This window comes from Gobio gobio (genome assembly GCF_949357685.1).
Source record: "Gobio gobio genome assembly, chromosome: 24".
NCBI lineage: Eukaryota > Metazoa > Chordata > Actinopteri > Cypriniformes > Gobionidae > Gobio > Gobio gobio.
The window spans coordinates 10,550,650-10,572,192 of record NC_137120.1 but is presented as its reverse complement, the minus strand read 5'-3'; the positions used below and the strand labels follow the sequence as shown (position 1 = coordinate 10,572,192).

The following is a 21,543-nucleotide window of genomic DNA, read 5'->3' as shown; positions in this document are numbered from 1 at the left end:
AAAATACAGAGACATTCATTCACTGTATAAATGTCCATTATTTTCATGACCTTTCTGGACCTAGAAATTTAAATTTAAAGTGGATTTCACAATATCCATGATTAATTTAATAAAGAATAGCACATGAAAATAATCAGAAAATTTGAACAGTACAGTCAGGAAAAAAGGTACAAAAGCTGCGACGGGGACGGGACCCTTTCAAAAGATGCACCTATTTATCGCTAAAGGATGCATATTATATCTTAAAGTTATATATTAGTACCGTTTGAAAGTGTGCCGCCCCAGTGACAGCTTTTGTAATTTTTTTCTGAGTGTAGCAGCCGCTGTATTAATCTGAAATAGAAAAATATTAAACCATAACACATTTTTTTGTCACTTACCAATCAGACGGCACCAACACAAACTGAATAAAACGCATGTGAAAAACATGTGAGACATTTTCTTCAGTTGTTCAGTGTCTGATCTAATCTGCTGAAAACACTGAATCCTCCCCCGACAGTCTGACCCTCCTATAGTTTCACTCACTGCATGAGCATATGATATAATGTTATAGTTCATCTGGCCCTTATTAAGACTTTAACTGTTCTGAATGGGTGAGATATTCTTTATTGTTTATCATTTAACATACCTTTTGAAAAGTAGTTTTAACTAATGGCCAAAAACTCTAGTGATTTTAAAATAGCTGTGTATTTATTCAGTTCTTAGTGTATGAAAAAAAGTACAAAGTTAAAAGTGTGTCTGACCTCACAAAGTCAAACTGAAACCTTCTGCTGTTTTTTTTTCCGGAGATGTGGTTTGATCTGTTGTGTGGACAGACGTCTTGTAGATGAGAGAACGAGTATCAAGAGCATGTGTGTTTAGTTTGTAGGTGAAGAGTTTCTTCCTGTCCTGCTTCTATGTGAACAGCTTTGAACTTGAACTTTGAAACATGATGAGAAACTGCATTTGACACAGAGACAGAAAATCGAAACACAATGATCATTTAACACTCACATTCACAAGTTTAGTCTGTAAAAGTGATTTATTCTTTCGTTTTAAAAAAGAATAATTTTATATAAACTTAGTAAAAAAAACACGTTCACATTCTAGAGATTGTACTGATGCTTTATTACAGGTGAAATCAGGATGTGAGTTTGTATGATGTTCATTAAAGGAACGCTCCACTGATATTAGAAATAGGGCTTATTCAACATCTTTCCTACATTTAGATATGTGGACAAATGCATTTTTGTCTCAATGCATGCATTGTTTTAGTTTGGCATGGTCGCCGCTAGCTTAGCTTAGCATAATGAATGGAATCCTATGTTGCCAGCTAGCATGTCCCGAGTAAAAGTGATCCAAAAAAACCCACCTAATTTCTTCTTGTGGCCTGCGTATTCACAACGAATACAAATAGTGATGCAGATTAAGACTCGGCGATTTCCTAGGCAGATATTGACTTGGGACTATATTATGGGGAAGCACAGGCGAAGCACTGCTACTTGGGCGCAGAGATATCACGCAACACATGAAAACCCCAAACTTCCATCAACATACCGGCATGCAACGCGACAAAAAACGGGAAAAAAAGTATAAAATACCGGCGTGACCTGCACCGAGTGTCTTATCTTTTGGATTGTTTATTTTGAGAAGTTACAGCTACAGTTACAGCAAACATGGTTATTGCCTGTGTATTGCATTGCATGCGTCATGTTTAACCCTCTGGGGTTCTTCATTTATGGGTCACACTCAGGACCTTCGGTTCAAAAATGACCCGGAGGGCGGGATTAAGATAAAAAAGATTTGAGTAAAATCAATTAAATATATTTTTGTTCAATAATATTTTTTCTTTTCTTTTTTGGTGTTTTGAGATAATTTTATGATTTATAATGAACATTTATGCAATAATTATGACCAATTTTTTCCCATTGAATATAATAAACAATGTATATCTATATATCATTTTTTCAAAATTATTATTGAAGCTGTATTTCATTTTAGAGTCAAGCCTAGGCCTCATGAAAGCAATTTTTTAAATGAGATCAGTGCCATCCGGTGGACACATTGAGCATTTTTATCACGCAATAGAACATTTTTACCACTATAATGGATCTTGCGTTTTATAAAAAAAATTAAAAATCGTAGCTTCATCGGAATGGTCCAAAACTTGGTGACTGTATTGGTATTTGGTATTGAACACCCAAAAAAATGCAGGATTTGAAAAGTCTAAGTGGTCGTAAAAAGAAAATAGTCACACTCAGGACCAAAAATGACCCCCATAGGAAATTAACGGGAAATTAGTTTTTTTGTGCATACAATCTACAAATCAGCCAGGATGCAGAAAAAAAGGACTCAACAGTGAAGGGGTGAATCTCTAAAACATCAAGAGTGCAAAACAGACAAAAAACCTCACACACACACACTTATACACACAAATACACACACACACACAAATCGGAATCAGAAATCGGAAACAAATCGGAATGGCACACACAAAGCGTGCCATTCCAAAAGGTAATTGTGTTTTTGTGTGTGTGTGTGTTTTTTTTGTCTGTTTTGCACTCTTGATGTTTTAGAGATTCACCCCTTCACTGTCGTGCTTTTTTTCTGCATCCTGGCTGATTTGTAGATTGTATGCACAAAAAAACTCTGTATTTCCCATTAATTTCCTATGGGGGTCATTTTTGACCCGAATGTCCTGAGTGTGACTATTTTTTTTACGACCACTTAGACTTTTCAAATCCTGTCCCCAATTTTTTGGGGTGTTCTATAACCAAGTACCAATAAAGTCACCAAGTTTCGGACCATTCAGATGAAGCTACGATTTTTTTTTTAATTTATAAAACGCTTCGGGTCATTTTTGAAGTACCCCAGAGGGTTAAGACAGTAATGCGTGATAATAAGTTTGATAAAGTTTGCTTGTGCCAGTCGTGTGCGTTAATGGTTGAAAATGAAGAGGCTGCATTTTTTTAGAGTGTATCAATCTGGTGCAGAGAAGAGGAAAACAGGGGGAAAAGTGAACAAGATGCTACATCGATGTGTTATTGGTTTAATTCGGCATTTACGAGCGCTTTAAAGACGATGTACCACGGAATCAGTGTCTTGCATGACATTTTTATCGAGGGCACTTCAAAATACGTTAATAATTCTAGATAGCCTACCTTAATATCCAAATTCTTTAGATTTTAGGAATGCATATCAGCTTATTTTCCATCTACCAGTGCAATTCACTGCGTGTAAATTCGATCTGGTTTTCGCATTGATCATCTGTACAAGCTGCAGACGGGCTGAATAAAAATGCAAGTTCACTCTCAGGATGTGGAGCTTATGGAGCAGAATACGGTGGTTACCATGGTTACCCCTGTACACAAAGCAGCTGCGAAAGCGCCACTTTCTGTTTCTGCTCGTAACGGAGAGGAAAAGCAACCAGTATTTACGTTTTCAAACAGCCCTTCGGATTTTTGTATTTGCTTTAGTGTTTATCAAACAACTCAAATTATTTAAATAGGCCGAATTAAATACTTTTCAAACATGTGTTTTTACACTTATAAAGTTCTTCGCAATTTAATCTGGACTTAAACATGCCAGCTCAGAACCTATTTATTCTCTATTATTATAATTATTATTAACGTATTATTCTCTATTGTAAATGTATAACCCATTGGCAGGTGTTTTTGCTTTATTCATTCCACAATGTTGATACATTTATCTAAAAGCAATCGATAAAGATATCTTCATATTATATCTTGAAAGATAAATATATTTAGTAAGACAATTTGGTCAAACTTTACAATAAGGTGTCAGTATAGGACAGTGGATCTGTTGGTTAGAAGAAAAGGGCATTTTCACTTTCACTTTCACAGGGGCAGGGGCTCAAGACCCCCCATTACACCCCTTTGCGTTTGCCACTGGTTAAGGATGTGTATGTTGGAATGGGTTGGGGGTGGTTAGGAGAAACTGTAGGTAGTGGGAACCCCTTTTGGAAATCTGCTTAGGCCCCTAAAAATGCTAGGGCCTGGTTCCAGATGTGAATTCCCATTTTGAACACTAGATGGCGCTTTATACAGAGAGAAGAGCAGTTTCTGTTACATTAACCCCTGCTGTTAGATTGAACTACACCATTATGTGGAGGAAAATTACTATTTCCACATTCATAATTATACATTTAGCCTATAGTAAATCGCAGGGACTTTTTTGGAGGCTCTTAAATGGACTTTTTGCTGCTGGAAGGATGTTTAAAATACCGTGATCAGTCACGAGACATTTTCATGATACCATATTACAACAGTGAATCATTGGATTTATTCTTTAAAATTATAATATAAGATCATATGCATAATCTTAGTATTAATACCACAGACTCGTCGCAGAAGTTTTCAATAGTGAAATGATCACGGCTGGATCTGATATTAGAGAAATATTAAATCATCTTCTCATGCTGACAGACACATACTCCACATGAGTCTCCTCTTCAGATTTCTGTAAAACACATCACACAAGATAGAATAAAAAACTAAAACAAATCATCTATATCTATATCAGTGGTTTTAGAAAAAATTATCAAGTATTGAAATGTTGTAATATTAGCATGAATTGCACAGGCCTAACGATGTTAAATCATAACCATAACGCAAGCTGAATAGGAAAATATACAATTTTGCCTAAAGAACAACAGAAAGTGTGACCATTTTTTTTTAAATATTAGCCTGAAGTGAAAAGTCCATGAATGAATACATTAGAGATTGAGTTTATTTATTGTCCTTTCTTTTGCACAATTATTTGTGTTAGTTGCATTAAAATATCCTGCACTCGTTTAGTGTTTCTCAGTTGCTTTAAAACATATTCCAGGACAAATGACTAGTTATTGCTTGCAGAAAAGTATCACAATCACACAATGATCTCCATCTGACTCACTGAAATGATACAAACACACACAACAGAAACGAATGATAAATGATCTTACCCATGTGTGTGTGTTTCTTTCATAGAACGACGGATGTTGAAACAGAACAGCAGAAGTTTTCTCATCTTCACGAATCTGAACTGCTCGAACAACAGGAAGAGATTTATTTTACAAGTTAAAGTGTTAATGCTCACAATTAACAAATATATTTAATGCTGCAATTTTAAAAACTACATTAACAAAATGAATATGTTGTACATTATTGCTATTTCCACATGTGCTACTAACAGAGTAAACCGTAAATACAGAATCAGTTTTTGTGAGATGAGTAGACCTGTTCCAATTAGTGCAAAAAATAATAACCAACATTATTTATGGACTAAATGGTGTTACCTACATGAATATTAAAATATTAAATTATAATATGGGCTATCAATTGAATAATTTGTTTGGAGTAGATTTTTCAATCATACTATTATTGTAATAATATTAATTAATATTTGTTATAATACTTGATAAAAGCTGTAACACTTACTTTCTTGATCAGTTTTTTTGTGTTTCCTGCAGATCCAGAAGATCCCAAATCCAGCAACAATCATCAGAGATCCAGCAGAGATCAGCACTATCAGAGAGACTGGAGGAGGAGAAGGAGAAGGTCTGACCGGTTCTGTGATGATAAAGAAAGAAGTGAATGTGTCAGTCTGATCTACAACAGAAGACAGAGATCAGGTCAGTAAATAAACACATATATCAGCCGTGCTGCTGTACCTGAACATGTGTGACAGAGTTGAGTGATGTCCAGATGTTGAGTCTGGTTGCTGATGGGATTGTTGAGCACACAGCTGTAGGTGTTTTTATCCTGATATTCCACCTCCAGAGGTAGAGAGAGACTGATGCTGAGATCAGACACACTGATGCTGGACAATAAACTGTTTCCTTTGTACCAGGAGAGAATCACATGACCCACATTCACCACTGAACACACCAGTGAACAATTTGATGATGATGATGATGATGATGATGATGATGATGATGATGACGAAGAACATTGTGAAGAGTTTCTGCTGATGACAGGAACAGGCAGATGAGCTGGAGAACACGAGAGAATAAGAGGAAAACTGATAAATACAAAGTTTTGTCATGAAAAACATTTTGTGCATGTTTGACAAATGAAGTCTCTTCTCACCATAGACAGAAACACTGAATGATTTTGATGATGATTTCGATGCACTTATATCTAGTCGATAAACTCCAGCATGTTCAGTTGTGATGTTTGTGATGGTCAGAGATCCAGTTTGATCGTCCAGCTTCAGTCTGTCTCTGAATCTCCCATCAGGAACATCGGATGTGGGGAAGATTTGCTTCTGTCTTCTGATTCTAGCTATCGGAGACTTTTCAGCTCCAAATCTCCACAGTAAATCGTCGTCTTCATGTATTTCAGTAACATTAGCCTCTAGAAGAACAGAATCTCCCTCCATCACTGACACTGACTCACCAAACACACCTGATGAACACACAGATTTTTAGAACAGATGAATGTTTCTGATGGTTAATAAAGCTTGAAATCATTTGTAGTTTTTCTTCTTTATATGTGAAGTTGAGAACATCCAGAGCAGCAGAAACTCAGAACTAAATGAAAGGTGAGATAAGAACAGACAAACACTCAGGGCTGGTTGCAGCACTTAATGTTAAAACTTCATCTACGGTTGGATTTGATGGATTCACCATTGTAATTAAACAGCAATGATTTTAATATTACATTTCCTTTTTGACTGACAACCAGAAACTTTCTCTCTGACATCAGTCGCTCTTAGATAAAGAGAGAAACTGTCAGAATCAAGCAGAACATATATAATTTCGTATAATACATGATCTTAAATGTAAAGTAAAACCAGGATCAAAATGAGGGTTTAAAAGTAAGTCTGTAATTTTTTAAACAAAGTTTGGAGCAACTGAATTATTAGATTAATCTTGATTTAAACTATATTGAAGTTTAATTAGTTTGGTGCAACACATCCTTAATCTTTAGTTAGTTTTAGAGTTATCTGCTGTAGAGGAAAATCAGTGTTTAAAGAGACGTCATTTATCGAGAACAAACACAAATAAATACGGCAGATTGAAAGTACAAGTTTAATTGAGCTGGACCTTTTCAATACATTATTTTAAATAAACGAGACCTGCACATTTTGACTAATGTATTTTTATGACTTCTGTAGATGTTTATGATCACTGGAGAAGTATTTTTTTGTACATTGTATTTTAATAATAATAATAAACAGAGACATTTACATTCACTGTATAAATGTCCATTATTTTCATGACCTTTCTGGACCTAGAAATTTTAATTTAAAGTGGATTTCACAATGTTCATGATTCATTTCATAAAGAATAGCACGTGAAAATAATCTGAAAATTTGAACAATACAGTCAGGAAAAAAGGTACAAAAGCTGCGACGGGGATGAGACCCTTTCAAAAGATGCACCTATTTATCGCTAAAGGATGCATATTATATCTTAAAGGTATATATTAGTACCGTTTGAAAGTGTGCCGCCCCAGTGACAGCTTTTGTAATTTTTTTCTGAGTGTAGCAGCCGCTGTATTAATCTGAAATGGAAAAATATTAAACCATAACACATTTTTTTTGTTACTTACCAATCAGACGGCACCAACACAAACCGAATAAAACGCATGTGAAAAACATGTGAGACATTTTCTTCAGTTGTTCAGTGTCTGATCTAATCTGCTGAAAACACTGAATCCTCCCCCGACAGAGTCTGACCCTCCTATAGTTTCACTCACTGCATGAGCATATGATATAATGTTATAGTTCATCTGGCCCTTATTAAGACTTTAACTGTTCTTAATGGGTGAGATATTCTTTTTTGTTTATCATTTAACATACCTTTTGAAAAGTAGTTTTAACTAATGGCCAAAAACTCTAGTGATTTTAAAATAGCTGTGTATTTATTCAGTTCTTAGTGTATGAAAAAAAGTAAAAAGTTAAAAGCGTGTCTGACCTCACAAAGTCAAACTGAAACCTTCTGCTGTTTTTTTTCCGGAGATGTGGTTTGATCTGTTGTGTGGACAGACGTCTTGTAGATGAGAGAACGAGTATCAAGAGCATGTGTGTTTAGTTTGTAGGTGAAGAGTTTCTTCCTGTCCTGCTTCTATAGGAACAGCTTTGAACTTGAACTTTGAAACATGATGAGAAACTGCATTTGACACAGAGACAGAAAATCGAAACACAATGATCATTTAACACTCACATTCACAAGTTTAGTCTGTAAAAGTGATTTATTCTTTCGTTTTAAAAAAGAATAATTTTATATAAACTTAGTAAAAAAACACGTTCACATTCTAGAGATTGTACTGATGCTTTATTACAGGTGAAATCAGGATGTGAGTTTGTATGATGTTCATTAAAGGAACGCTCCACTGTTTTTAGAAATAGGGCTTATTCAACATCTTTCCTACATTTAGATATGTGGGCAAATGCATTTTTGTCTCAGTGCATGCATTGTTTTAGTTTGGCATGGTCGCCGCTAGCTTAGCTTAGCATAATGAATGGAATCCTATGTTGCCAGCTAGCATGTCCCGAGTAAAAGTGATCCAAAAAAAAAAAAAAACCCCACCTAATTTCTTCTTGTAGCCATTCACAACGAATACAAATAGTGATGCAGATTAAGACTAGGCGATTTCCTAGGCAGATATTGACTTGGGACTATATTATGGGGAAGCACAGGCGAAGCACTGCTACTTGGGCGCAGAGATATCACGCAACACATGAAATCCCACAACTTCTGTCAACATACCGGCATGCAACGCAACAAAACATGGGAAAAAAAAGTATAACATACCGGTGTGACCTGCACCGAGTGTCTTATCTTTTGGATTGTTTATTTTGAGAAGTTACAGCTACAGTTACAGCAAACATGGTTATTGCCTGTGTATTGCATTGCATGCGTCATGTTTAACCCTCTGGGGTTCTTCATTTATGGGTCACACTCAGGACCTTCGGGTCAAAAATGACCCGGAGGGCGGGATTAAGATAAAAAAGATTTGAGTAAAATCAATTAAATATATTTTTGTTCAATAATATTTTTTCTTTTCTTTTTTGGTGTTTTGAGATAATTTTATGATTTATAATGAATATTTATGCAATAATTATGACCAATTTTTTCCCATTGAATATAATAAACAATGTATATCTATATATAATTTTTTCAAAATTATTATTAAAGGTGAACTATGTAGGATTTTTGCAGTAAAACATCCAGAAACCACTAGGCCAGTGTTATATATTTTGTTCAGTTGAGTACTTAGAATATCCCAAATGTTTTCAACTATTTGTAAATCGTGAGAAAATTGCTATTTTAACCAAGGAACCGGGACGTGTGAGCTATGCGTGTCAGGGAGTCGCCTGTCGATTGCGTCATATCTGAGTCACCCTCGGTCTCCGGTTTTATTCAGTGAAACACTTTACTCTCACTGCATTGTGAACAAGTGTCATAGCAGCCGCCGAGCGAACGTCATAACTTCCTTTTCAAAACACTCAGATATATCTAATACGATAAACAGAGTTGCGTTACCTCAAACTCATGACTGGAAAAGAGGAAGTGGCGCCGGCAACCGTGTCATAATAAAAGTCCCGCCGGCGACTATGCCATAATAACAGTCCCGCTCTTCAATCGCTCCTGCGGCCTTGCTCAGCTCCACAACACTCGGTCCTGCTCTGCTTCAGACTACAGTAATGTTAATAATCGCATCCATGAACATGATTTCTGCTCGAGTCCTATCCTGACTGTTTTACACCGGCTGTGAGGTGAAGACCACATGTCCCGAGATTCTGCGCTCAAACGTGCCGTCATCAAACTACGACTTTGTTTTGAACAGGCGACCTCTAGTGGACGGAAAAGTTACATAGTGTAGCTTTAAAGCTGTATTTCGTTTTAGAGTCAAGCCTAGGCCTCATGAAAGCAATTTTTTAAATGAGATTGGTGCCATCCAGTGGACACATTGAGCATTTTTATCACGCAATAGAACATTTTTACCACTATAGTGGATCTTGCGTTTTATAATTTTTTTTAAAAAATCATAGCTTCATCGGAATGGTCCGAAACTTCTTGACTGTATTGGTACTTGGTATTGAACACCCAAAAATTGCAGGATTTGAAAAGTCTAAGTGGTCGTAAAAAAAAAAAATAGTCACACTCAAGACCAAAAATGACCCCCCTAGGAAATGAATGGGAAATTTGTTTTTTTTGTGCATACAATCTACAAATCAGCCAGGATGCAGAAAAAAAGGACTCAACAGTGAAGGGGTGAATCTCTAAAACATCAAGAATGCAAAACAGACAAAAAAAACTCACACACACACACACTTATGCACACAAATACACACACACACACAAATCGGAATCAGAAATCGGAAACAAATCGGAATGGCACACACAAAGCATGCCATTCCAAAAGGTAATTGTGTTTTTGTGTGTGTGTGTGTTTTTTTTGTCTGTTTTGCACTCTTGATGTTTTACAGATTCACCCCTTCACTGTCGTGCTTTTTTTCTGCTTCCTGGCTGATTTGTAGATTGTATGCACAAAAAAACTCTGTATTTCCCATTAATTTCCTATGGGGGTCATTTTTGACCCGAATGTCCTGAGTGTGACTATTTTTTTTATGACCACTTAGACTTTTCAAATCCTGTCCCCAATTTTTTGGGGTGTTCTATAACCAAGTACCAATAAAGTCACCAAGTTTCGGACCATTCAGATGAAGCTACAATTTTTTTTTTTAATTTATAAAACGCTTCGGGTCATTTTTGAAGTCCCCCAGAGGGTTAAGACAGTAATGCGTGGTAATAAGTTTGATAAAGTTTGCTTGTGCCAGTCGTGTGCGTTAATGTTTGAAAATGAAGAGGCTGCATTTTTTTAGAGTGTATCAATCTGGTGCAGAGAAGAGGAAAACAGGGGAAAAAGTGAACAAGATGCTACATCGATGTGTTATTGGTCTAATTCGGCATTTACGAGCGCTTTAAAGACGATGTACCACGGTATCAGTGTCTTGCATGACATTTTTATCATGGGCACTTCAAAATACGTTAATAATTCTAGATAGCCTACCTTAATATCCAAATTGTTTAGATTTTAGGAATGCATATCAGCTTATTTTCCATCTACCAGTGCAATTCACTGCGTGTAAATTCGATCTGGTTTTCGCATTGATCATCTGAACAAACTGCAGACGGGCTGAATAAAAATGCAAGTTCACTCTCAGGATGTGGCGCTTATGGAGCAGAATACGGTGGTTACCATGGTTACCCCTGTACACAAAGCAGCTGCGAAAGCGCGACTTTCTGTTTCTGCTCGTAACGGAGAGGAAAAGCAACCAGTATTTACGTGTTCAAACAGCCATTCAGATTTTTGTATTTGCTTTAGTGTTTATCAAACAACTCAAATTATTTAAATAGGCCGAATTAAATACTTTTCAAACATGTGTTTTTACACTTATAAAGTTCTTCGCAATTTAATCTGGACTTAAACATGCCAGCTCAGAACCTATTTATTCTATATTATTATAATTATTATTAATAAATTATTCTCTATTGTAAATGTATAACCCATTGGCAGGTGTTTTTGCTTTATTTACTCACCAATGTTGATACATTTATCTAAAAGCAATCGATAAAGATATCTTCATATTATATCTTGAAAGATAAATATATTTAGTAAGACAATTTGGTCAAACTTTACAATAAGGTGTCAGTGTAGGACAGTGGATCTGTTGGTTAGAAGAAAAGGGCATTTTCACTTTCACAGGGGCAGGGGCTCAAGACCCCCCATTAAACCCCTTTGCGTTTGCCACTGGTGTAGGATGTGTATGTTGGAATGGGTTGGGGGTGGTTAGGTGAAACTGTAGGTAGTGGGAGCCCCTTTTGGAAATCTGCTTAGGCCCCCAAAAATGCTAGGGTCACAGACCCTGGTTCCAGATGTGAATTCCCATTTTGAACACTAGATTGCGCTTTATACAGAGAGAAGAGCAGTTTCTGTTACATTAACCCCTGCTGTTAGATTGAACTACACCATTATGTGGAGGAAAATTACTATTTCCACATTCATAATTATACATTTAGCTTATAGTAAATCGCAGTGACTTTTTTGGAGGCTCTTAAATTGACTTTTTGCTGCTGGAAGGATGTTTAAAATACCGTGATCAGTCACGAGACATTTGCATGATACCATATTACAACAGTGAATCATTGGATTTATTCTTTAAAATTATAATATAAGATAATACGCATAATCTTAGTATTAATACCACAGACTCGTCGCAGAAGTTTTCAATAGTGAAATGATCACAGCTGGATCAGATATTAGAGAAACATTGAATCATCTTCTCATGCTGACAGACACATACTCCACATGAGTCTCCTCTTCAGATTTCTGTAAAACACATCACACAAGATAGAATAAAAAACTAAAACAAATCATCTATATCTATAGCAGTGGTTTTAGAAAAAATTATCAAGTATTGAAATGTTGTAATATTAGCATGAATTGCACAGGCCTAACGATGTTAAATCATAACCATAACGCAAGCTGAATAGGAAATTTTGCCTAAAGAACAACTGAAAGTGGGACATTTTTTTTTAATATTAGCCTGAAGTGAAAGTTTCATGAATGAAAATAGTTTGAGTTTATTTATTGTCCTTTCTTTTGCACAATTATTTGTGTTAGTTGCATTAAAATATCCTGCACTCTTTTAGTGTTTCTCAGTTGCTTTAAAACATATTCCAGTACAAATGACTAGTTATTGCTTGCAGAAAAGTATCACAATCACACACTGATCTCCATCTGACTCACTGATATGATACAAACACACACACACAACAGAAACTAATGATAAATGATCTTACCCATGTGTGTGTGTTTCTTTCATAGAACGACGGATGTTGAAACAGAACAGCAGAAGTTTTCTCATCTTCACAAATCTGAGCTGCTCGAACAACAGGAAGAGATTTTTTTTACAAGTTAAAGTGTTAATGCTCACAATTAATAAATATATTTAAAGCTTCAATTTTAAAAACTGCATTAACAAAATTAATATGTTGTACATTATTGCTATTTCCACATGTGCTACTAACAGAGTAAACCGTAAACACAGAATCAGTTTTTGTGAGACGAGTAGACCTGTTCCAATTAGTGCAAAAAATAATAACCAACATTATTTATGGACTAAATGGTGTTACCTACATGAATATTAAAATATTAAATTATAATATGGGCTATCAATTGAATAATTTGTTTGGAGTAGATTTTTCAATCATACTATTATTGTAATAATATTAATTAATATTTATTATAATACTTGTTAAAAGCTGTAACACTTACTTTCTTGATCAGTTTTTTTGTGTTTCCTGCAGATCCAGAAGATTCCCAATCCAGCAACAATCATCAGAGATCCAGCAGAGATCAGCACTATCAGAGAGACTGAGACTGTAATGATAAAGAAAGAAGTGAATGTGTCAGTCTGATCTACAACAGAAGACAGAGATCAGGTCAGTAAATAATCATCAGCCGTGCTGCTGTACCTGCACATGTGGGACAGAGTTGAGTGATGTCCAGATGTTGAGTCTGGTTGCTGATGGGATTGTTGAGCACACAGCTGTAGGTGTTTTTATCCTGATATTCCACCTCCAGAGGTAGAGAGAGACTGATGCTGAGATCAGACACACTGATGCTGGACAATAAACTGTTTCCTTTGTACCAGGAGAGAGTCACATGACTCACATTCAACACTGAACATACCAGTGAACAAGATGATGATGAAGATGAAGAACATTGTGAAGAGTTTCTGCTGATGACAGGAACAGGCAGACGAGCTGGAAAACACGAGAGAATAAGAGGGAAACTGATAAATACAAAGTTTTGTCATGAAAAACTTTTTGTGCATGTTTGACAAATGAAGTCTCTTCTCACCATAGACAGAAACACTGAATGTTTTTGATGATACTTTCACTCCAATTAGATCTAGTTGATAAACTCCAGCATGTTCAGTTGTGATGTTTGTGATGGTCAGAGATCCAGTTTGATCGTCCAGCTTCAGTCTGTCTCTGAATCTCCCATCAGGAACATCATCGGATGTGGGGAAGATTTGCTTTTGTCTTTTGATTCTAGCTATCAGAGACTTTTCAGCTCCAAATCTCCACAGTAAATCGTCGTCTTCATGTATTTCAGTAACATTAGCCTCTAGAAGAACAGAATCTCCCTCCATCACTGACACTGACTCACCAAACACACCTGATGAACACACAGATTTTTAGAACAGATGAATGTTTCTGATGGTTAATAAAGCTTGAAATCATTTGTAGTTTTTCTTCTTTACATGTGAAGTTGAGAACATCCAGAGCAGCAGAAACTCAGAACTAAATGAAAGGTGAGATAAGAACAGACAAACACTCAGGGCTGGTTGCAGCACTTAATGTTAAAACTTCATCTACGGTTGGATTTGATGGATTCGCCATTGTAATTAAACAGCAATGATTTTAATATTACATTTCCTTTTTGACTGACAACCAGAAACTTTCTCTCTGACATTAGTCGCTCTTAGATAAAGAGAGAAACTGTCAGAATCAAGCAGAACATTCTTATAATATATGATCTTAAATGTAAAGTAAAACCAGGATCAAAATGAGGGTTTAAAAGTAAGTCTGTAATTTTTTAAACAAAGTTTGGAGCAACTGAATTATTAGATAAATCTTGATTTAAACTATATTGAAGTTTAATTAGTTTGGTGCAACACATCCTTAATATTTAGTTAGTTTTAGAGTTATCTGCTGTAGAGGAAAATCAGTGTTTAAAGAGACGTCATTTATCGAGAACAAACACAAATAAATACGGCAGATTGAAAGTACAAGTTTAATTGAGCTGGACCTTTTCAATACATTATTTTAAATAAATGAGACCTGCACATTTTGACTAATGTATTTTTATGACTTCTGTAGATGTTTATGATCACTGCAGAAGTATTTTTTGTACATTGTATTTTAATAATAATAATAAACAGAGACATTTACATTCACTGTATAAATGTCCATTATTTTCATGACCTTTCTGGACCTAGAAATTTAAATTTAAAGTGGATTTCACAATGTTCATGATTCATTTCATAAAGAATAGCACATGAAAATAATATGAAAATTTGAACAGTACAGTCAGGAAAAAAGGTACAAAAGCTGTGACTGGAACGAGACCCTTTCAAAAGATGCACCTATTTATCGCTAAAGGATGCATATTAGTATCTTAAAGGTATATATTAGTACCGTTTGAAAGTGTGCCGCCTCAGTGACAGCTTTTGTAAATTTTTTCTGAGTGTAGCAGCCGCTGTATTAATCTGAAATGGAAAAATATTAAACCATAACACATTTTTTTGTTACTTACCAATCAGACGGCACCAACACAAGCTGAATAAAACGCATGTGAAAAACACGTGAAACATTTTCTTCAGTTGTTCAGTGTCTGATCTAATCTGCTGAAAACACTGAATCCTCCCCCGACAGAGTCTGACCCTCCTATAGTTTCACTCACTGCATGAGCATATGATATAATGTTATAGTTCATCTGGCCCTTATTAAGACTTTAACTGTTCTTAATGGGTGAGATATTTTTTATTGTTTATCATTTAACATACCTTTTGAAAAGTAGTTTTAACTAATGGCCAAAAACTCTAGTGATTTTAAAATAGCTGTGTATTTATTCAGTTCTTAGTGTATGAAAAAAAGTACAAAGTTAAAAGCGTGTCTGACCTCACAAAGTCAAACTGAAACCTTCTGCTGTTTTTTTTTCCGGAGATGTGGTTTGATCTGTTGTGTGGACAGACGTCTTGTAGATGAGAGAACGAGTATCAAGAGCATGTGTGTTTAGTTTGTAGGTGAAGAGTTTCTTCCTGTCCTGCTTCTATGTGAACAGCTTTGAACTTGAACTTTGAAACATGATGAGAAACTGCATTTGACACAGAGACAGAAAATCGAAACACAATGATCATTTAACACTCACATTCACAAGTTTAGTCTGTAAAAGTGATTTATTCTTTAGTTTTAAAAAAGAATAATTTTATATAAACTTAGTAAAAAAACACGTTCACATTCTAGAGATTGTACTGATGCTTTATTACAGGTGAAATCAGGATGTGAGTTTGTATGATGTTCATTAAAGGAACGCTCCACTGATTTTAGAAATAGGGCTTATTCAACATCTTTCCTACATTTAGATATGTGGACAAATGCATTTTTGTCTCAGTGCATGCATTGTTTTAGTTTGGCATGGTCGCCGCTAGCTTAGCTTAGCATAATGAATGGAATCCTATGTTGCCAGCTAGCATGTCCCGAGTAAAAGTGATCCAAAAAAACCCCCACCTAATTTCTTCTTGTGGCCTGCGTATTCACAACGAATACAAATAGTGATGCAGATTAAGACTAGGCGATTTCCTAGGCAGATATTGACTTGGGACTATATTATGGGGAAGCACAGGCGAAGCACTGCTACTTGGGCGCAGAGATATCACGCAACACATGAAAACCCCAAACTTCCGTCAACATACCGGCATGCAACGCAACAAAAAACGGGAAAAAAAGTATAACATACCGGTGTGACCTGCACTGAGTGTCTTATCTTTTGGATTGTTTATTTTGAGAAGTTACAGCTACAGTTACAGCAAACATGGTTATTGCCTGTGTATTGCATTGCATGCGTCATGTTTAACCCTCTGGGGTTCTTCATTTATGGGTCACACTCAGGACCTTCGGGTCAAAAATGACCCGGAGGGCGGGATTAAGATAAAAAGATTTGAGTAAAATCAATTAAATATATTTTTGTTCAATAATATTTTTTCTTTTCTTTTTTTGTGTTTTGAGATAATTTTATGATTTATAATGAATATTTATGCAATAATGATGACCATTTTTTTCCCATTGAATATAATAAACAATGTATATCTATATATCATTTTTTCAAAATTATTATTAAAGCTGTATTTCATTTTAGAGTCAAGCCTAGGCCTCATGAAAGCAATTTTTTAAATGAGATCAGTGCCATCCGGTGGACACATTGAGCATTTTTATCACGCAATAGAACATTTTTACCACTATAGTGGATCTTGCGTTTTATACATTTAAAAAAAAAATCGTAGCTTCATCGTAATGGTCCGAAACTTGGTGACTGTATTTGTACTTGGTATTGAACACCCAAAAAAATGCAGGATTTGAAAAGTCTAAGTGGTCGTAAAGAAAAATAGTCACACTGAGGACCAAAAATGACCCCCATTGGAAATTAACGGGAAATTTGTTTTTTTGTGCATACAATCTACAAATCAGCCAGGATGCAGAAAAAAAGCACTCAACAGTGAAGGGGTGAATCTATAAAACATCAAGAGTGCAAAACACACAAAAAACCTCACACACACACACACTTACACACAAATACACACACACACACAAATCGGAATCAGAAATCGGAAACAAATCGGAATGCCACACACAAAGCGTGCCATTCCAAAAGGTAATTGTGTTTTTGTGTGTGTGTGTTTTTTTTGTCTGTTTTGCACTATTGATGTTTTAGAGATTCACCCTTTCACTGTCGAGGGCTTTTTTTCTGCTTCCTGGCTGATTTGTAGATTGTATGCACAAAAAAACTCTGTATTTCCCATTAATTTCCTACGGGGGTCATTTTTGACCCGAATGTCCTGAGTGTGACTATTTTTTTTACGACCACTTAGACTTTTCAATTCCTGTCCCCAATTTTTTGGGGTGTTCTATAACCAAGTACCAATAAAGTCACCAAGTTTCGGACCATTCCGATGAAGCTACAAATTTTTTTTTTTAATTTATAAAACGCTACGGGTCATTTTTGAAGTACCCCAGAGGGTTAAGACAGTAATGCGTGGTAATAAGTTTGATAAAGTTTGCTTGTGCCAGTCGTGTGCGTTAATGTTTGAAAATGAAGAGGCTGCATTTTTTTAGAGTGTATCAATCTGGTGCAGAGAAGAGGAAAACAGGGGAAAAGTGAACAAGATGCTACATCGATGTGTTATTGGTTTAATTCGGCATTTACGAGCGCTTTAAAGACGATGTACCACGGAATCAGTGTCTTGCATGACATTTTTATCATGGCCACTTCAAAATACGTTAATAATTCTAGATAGCCTACCTTAATATCCAAATTCTTTAGATTTTAGGAATGCATATCAGCTTATTTTCCATCTACCAGTGCAATTCACTGCGTGTAAATTCAATCTGGTTTTCGCATTGATCATCTGAACAAACTGCAGACGGGCTGAATAAAAATGCAAGTTCACTCTCAGGATGTGGCGCTTATGGAGCAGAATACGGTGGTTACCATGGTTACCCCTGTACACAAAGCAGCTGCGAAAGCGCGACTTTCTGTTTCTGCTCGTAACGGAGAGGAAAAGCAACCAGTATATACGTGTTCAAACAGCCATTCAGATTTTTGTATTTGCTTTAGTGTTTATCAAACAACTCAAATTATTTAAATAGGCCGAATTAAATACTTTTCAAACATGTGTTTTTACCCTTATAAAGTTCTTCGCAATTTAATCTGGACTTAAACATGCCAGCTCAGAATCTATTTATTCTCTATTATTATAATTATTATTAATAAATTATTCTCTATTGTAAATGTATAACCCATTGGCAGGTGTTTTTGCTTTATTCATTCCACAATGTTGATACATTTATCTAAAAGCAATCGATAAAGATATCTTCATATTATATCTTGAAAGATAAATATATTTAGTAAGACAATTTGGTCAAACTTTACAATAAGGTGTCAGTGTAGGACAGTGGATCTGTTGGTTAGACGAAAAGGGCTTTTTCACTTTCACTTTCACAGGGGCAGGGGCTCAAGACCCCCCGTTACACCCCCCTTGTGCATGCCACTGGTGTAGGATGTGTATGTTGGAATGGGTTGGGGGTGGTTAGGTGAAACTGTAGGTAGTGGGAACCCCTTTTGGAAATCTGCTTAGGCCCCTAAAAATGCTAGGGCCGGCCCTGGTTCCAGATGTGAATTCCCATTTTGAACACTAGATGGCGCTCTATACAGAGAGAAGAGCAGTTTCTGTTACATTAACCCCTGCTGTTAGATTGAACTACACCATTATGTGGAGGAAAATTACTATTTCCACATTCATAATTATACATTTAGCCAATAGTAAATCGCAGTGACTTTTTTGGAGGCTCTTAAATGGACTTTTTGCTGCTGGAAGGATGTTTAAAATACCGTGATCAGTCACGAGACATTTGCATAATACCATATTACAACAGTGAATCATTGGATTTATTCTTTAAAATTATAATATAAGATCATATGCATAATCTTAGTATTAATACCACAGACTCGTCGCAGAAGTTTTCAATAGTGAAATGAACACAGCTGGATCAGATATTAGAGAAATATTGAATCATCTTCTCATGCTGACAGACACATACTCCACATGAGTCTCCTCTTCAGATTTCTGTAAAACACATCACACAAGATAGAATAAAAAACTAAAACAAATCATCTATATGTATATCAGTGGTTTTAGAAAAAATTATCAAGTATTGAAATGTTGTAAAATTAGCATGAATTGCACAGGCCTAACGATGTTAAATCATAACCATAACGCAATCTGAATAGGAAAATGTACAATTTTGCCTAAAGAACAACAGAAAGTGTGACAATTTTTTTTAAATATTAGCCTGAAGTAAAAAGTTTCATGAATGAATACAGTAGAGATTGAGTTTATTTATTGTCCTTTCTTTTGCACAATTATTTGTGTTAGTTGCATTAAAATATCCTGCACTCGTTTAGTGTTTCTCAGTTGCTTTAAAACATATTCCAGTACAAATGACTAGTTATTGCTTGCAGAAAAGTATCACAATCACACACTGATCTCCATCTGACTCACTGAAATGATACAAACACACACAACAGAAACGAATGATAAATGATCTTACCCATGTGTGTGTGTTTCTTTCATAGAACGACGGATGTTGAAACAGAACAGCAGAAGTTTTCTCATCTTCACGAATCTGAACTGCTCGAACAACAGGAAGAGATTTCTTTTACAAGTTAAAGTGTTAATGCTCACAATTAATAAATATATTTAATGCTGCAATTTTAAAAACTGCATTAACAAAATTAATATGTGGTACATTATTGCTATTTCCACATGTGCTACTAACAGAGTAAACCGTAAATACAGAATCAGTTTTTGTGAGATGAGTAGACCTGTTCCAATTAGTGCAAAAAATAATAACCAACATTATTTATGGACTAAATGGTGTTACCTACATGAATATTAAAATATTAAATTATAATATGGGCTATCAATTGAATAATTTGTTTGGAGTATATTTTTCAATCATACTATTATTGTAATAATATTAATTAATATTTATTATAATACTTGTTAAAAGCTGTAACACTTACTTTCTTGATCAGTTTTTTTGTGTTTCCTGCAGATCCAGAAGATCCCAAATCCAGCAACAATCATCAGAGATCCAGCAGAGATCAGCACTATCAGAGAGACTGAGACTGTAATGATAAAGAAAGAAGTGAATGTGTCAGTCTGATCTACAACAGAAGACAGAGATCAGGTCAGTAAATAATCATCAGCCGTGCTGCTGTACCTGCACATGTGTGACAGAGTTGAGTGATGTCCAGATGTTGAGTCTGGTTGCTGATGGGATTGTTGAGCACACAGCTGTAGGTGTTTTTATCCTGATATTCCACCTCCAGAGGTAGAGAGAGACTGATGCTGAGATCAGACACACTGATGCTGGACAATAAACTGTTTCCTTTGTACCAGGAGAGAGTCACATGACCCACATTCACCACTGAACACACCAGTGAACAATTTGATGATGATGATGATGATGAACATTGTGAAGAGTTTCTGCTGATGACAGGAACAGGCAGACGAGCTGGAGAACACGAGAGAATAAGAGGGAAACTGATAAATACAAAGTTTTGTCATGAAAAACATTTTGTGCATGTTTGACAAATGAAGTCTCTTCTCACCATAGACAGAAACACTGAATGTTTTTGATGATGATTTCGATGCACTTATATCTAGTCGATAAACTCCAGCATGTTCAGTTGTGATGTTTGTGATGGTCAGAGATCCAGTTTGATCGTCCAGCTTCAGTCTGTCTCTGAATCTCCCATCAGGAACATCGGATGTGGGGAAGATTTGCTTCTGTCTTCTGATTCTAGCTATCGGAGACTTTTCAGCTCCAAATCTCCACAGTAAATCGTCGTCTTCATGTATTTCAGTAAAATTAGCCTGTAGAAGAACAGAATCTCCCTCCATCACTGACACTGACTCACCAAACACACCTGATGAACACACAGATTTTTAGAACAGATGAATGTTTCTGATGGTTAATAAAGCTTGAAATCATTGGTAGTTTTTCTTCTTTACATGTGAAGTTGAGAACATCCAGAGCAGCAGAAACTCAGAACTAAATGAAAGGTGAGATAAGAACAGACAAACACTCAGGGCTGGTTGCAGCACTTAATGTTAAAACTTCATCTACGGTTGGATTCGATGGATTCGCCATTGTAATTAAACAGCAATGATTTTAATATTAAATTTCCTTTTTGA

At 35.7% G+C, this 21,543-nt stretch overlaps 2 protein-coding genes across 2 annotated transcripts; both read right to left on the bottom strand.

Moving 5' to 3' along the window:
• Window positions 1-4,260: 4,260 nt before the first annotated feature.
• LOC307120675 (uncharacterized protein) lies at window positions 4,261-6,380 on the bottom strand. Its single transcript, XM_079807801.1, has 5 exons — window positions 6,069-6,380; window positions 5,651-5,971; window positions 5,418-5,549; window positions 4,943-5,022; window positions 4,261-4,458 (listed from the first exon to the last, which is right to left on the bottom strand). Exons 1-5 carry the CDS (start codon window positions 6,358-6,360, stop codon window positions 4,405-4,407), a joined length of 879 nt encoding a protein of 292 aa, XP_079663927.1. The 5' UTR covers window positions 6,361-6,380; the 3' UTR covers window positions 4,261-4,404.
• Window positions 6,381-12,269: 5,889 nt separating this feature from the next.
• Window positions 12,270-14,404, bottom strand: LOC307120149 (CD48 antigen-like; the record flags this gene model as incomplete). Its single annotated transcript, XM_079807037.1, has 6 exons — window positions 12,270-12,323; window positions 12,797-12,876; window positions 13,272-13,376; window positions 13,472-13,762; window positions 13,860-14,180; window positions 14,338-14,404. The coding sequence occupies 6 exons, from the start codon at window positions 14,402-14,404 to the stop codon at window positions 12,270-12,272; spliced, it is 918 nt and encodes a 305-aa protein (XP_079663163.1).
• Window positions 14,405-21,543: the final 7,139 nt, after the last annotated feature.

What these genes read in the sequence shown, in the direction of transcription:
- LOC307120675 (XM_079807801.1), bottom strand. Translation starts at nt 6,360, where the DNA reads ATGGAGGGAGATTCTGTTCTTCTAGAGGCTAATGTTACTGAAATACAT. An exon ending in ACTCTGTCACACATGTTCAG is followed by an intron (nt 5,550 to 5,650) that starts GTACAGCAGCAC and finishes TTATCATCACAG; the next exon opens with AACCGGTCAGACCTTCTCCT. An exon ending in CAAAAAAACTGATCAAGAAA is followed by an intron (nt 5,023 to 5,417) that starts GTAAGTGTTACA and finishes TTGTTCGAGCAG; the next exon opens with TTCAGATTCGTGAAGATGAG.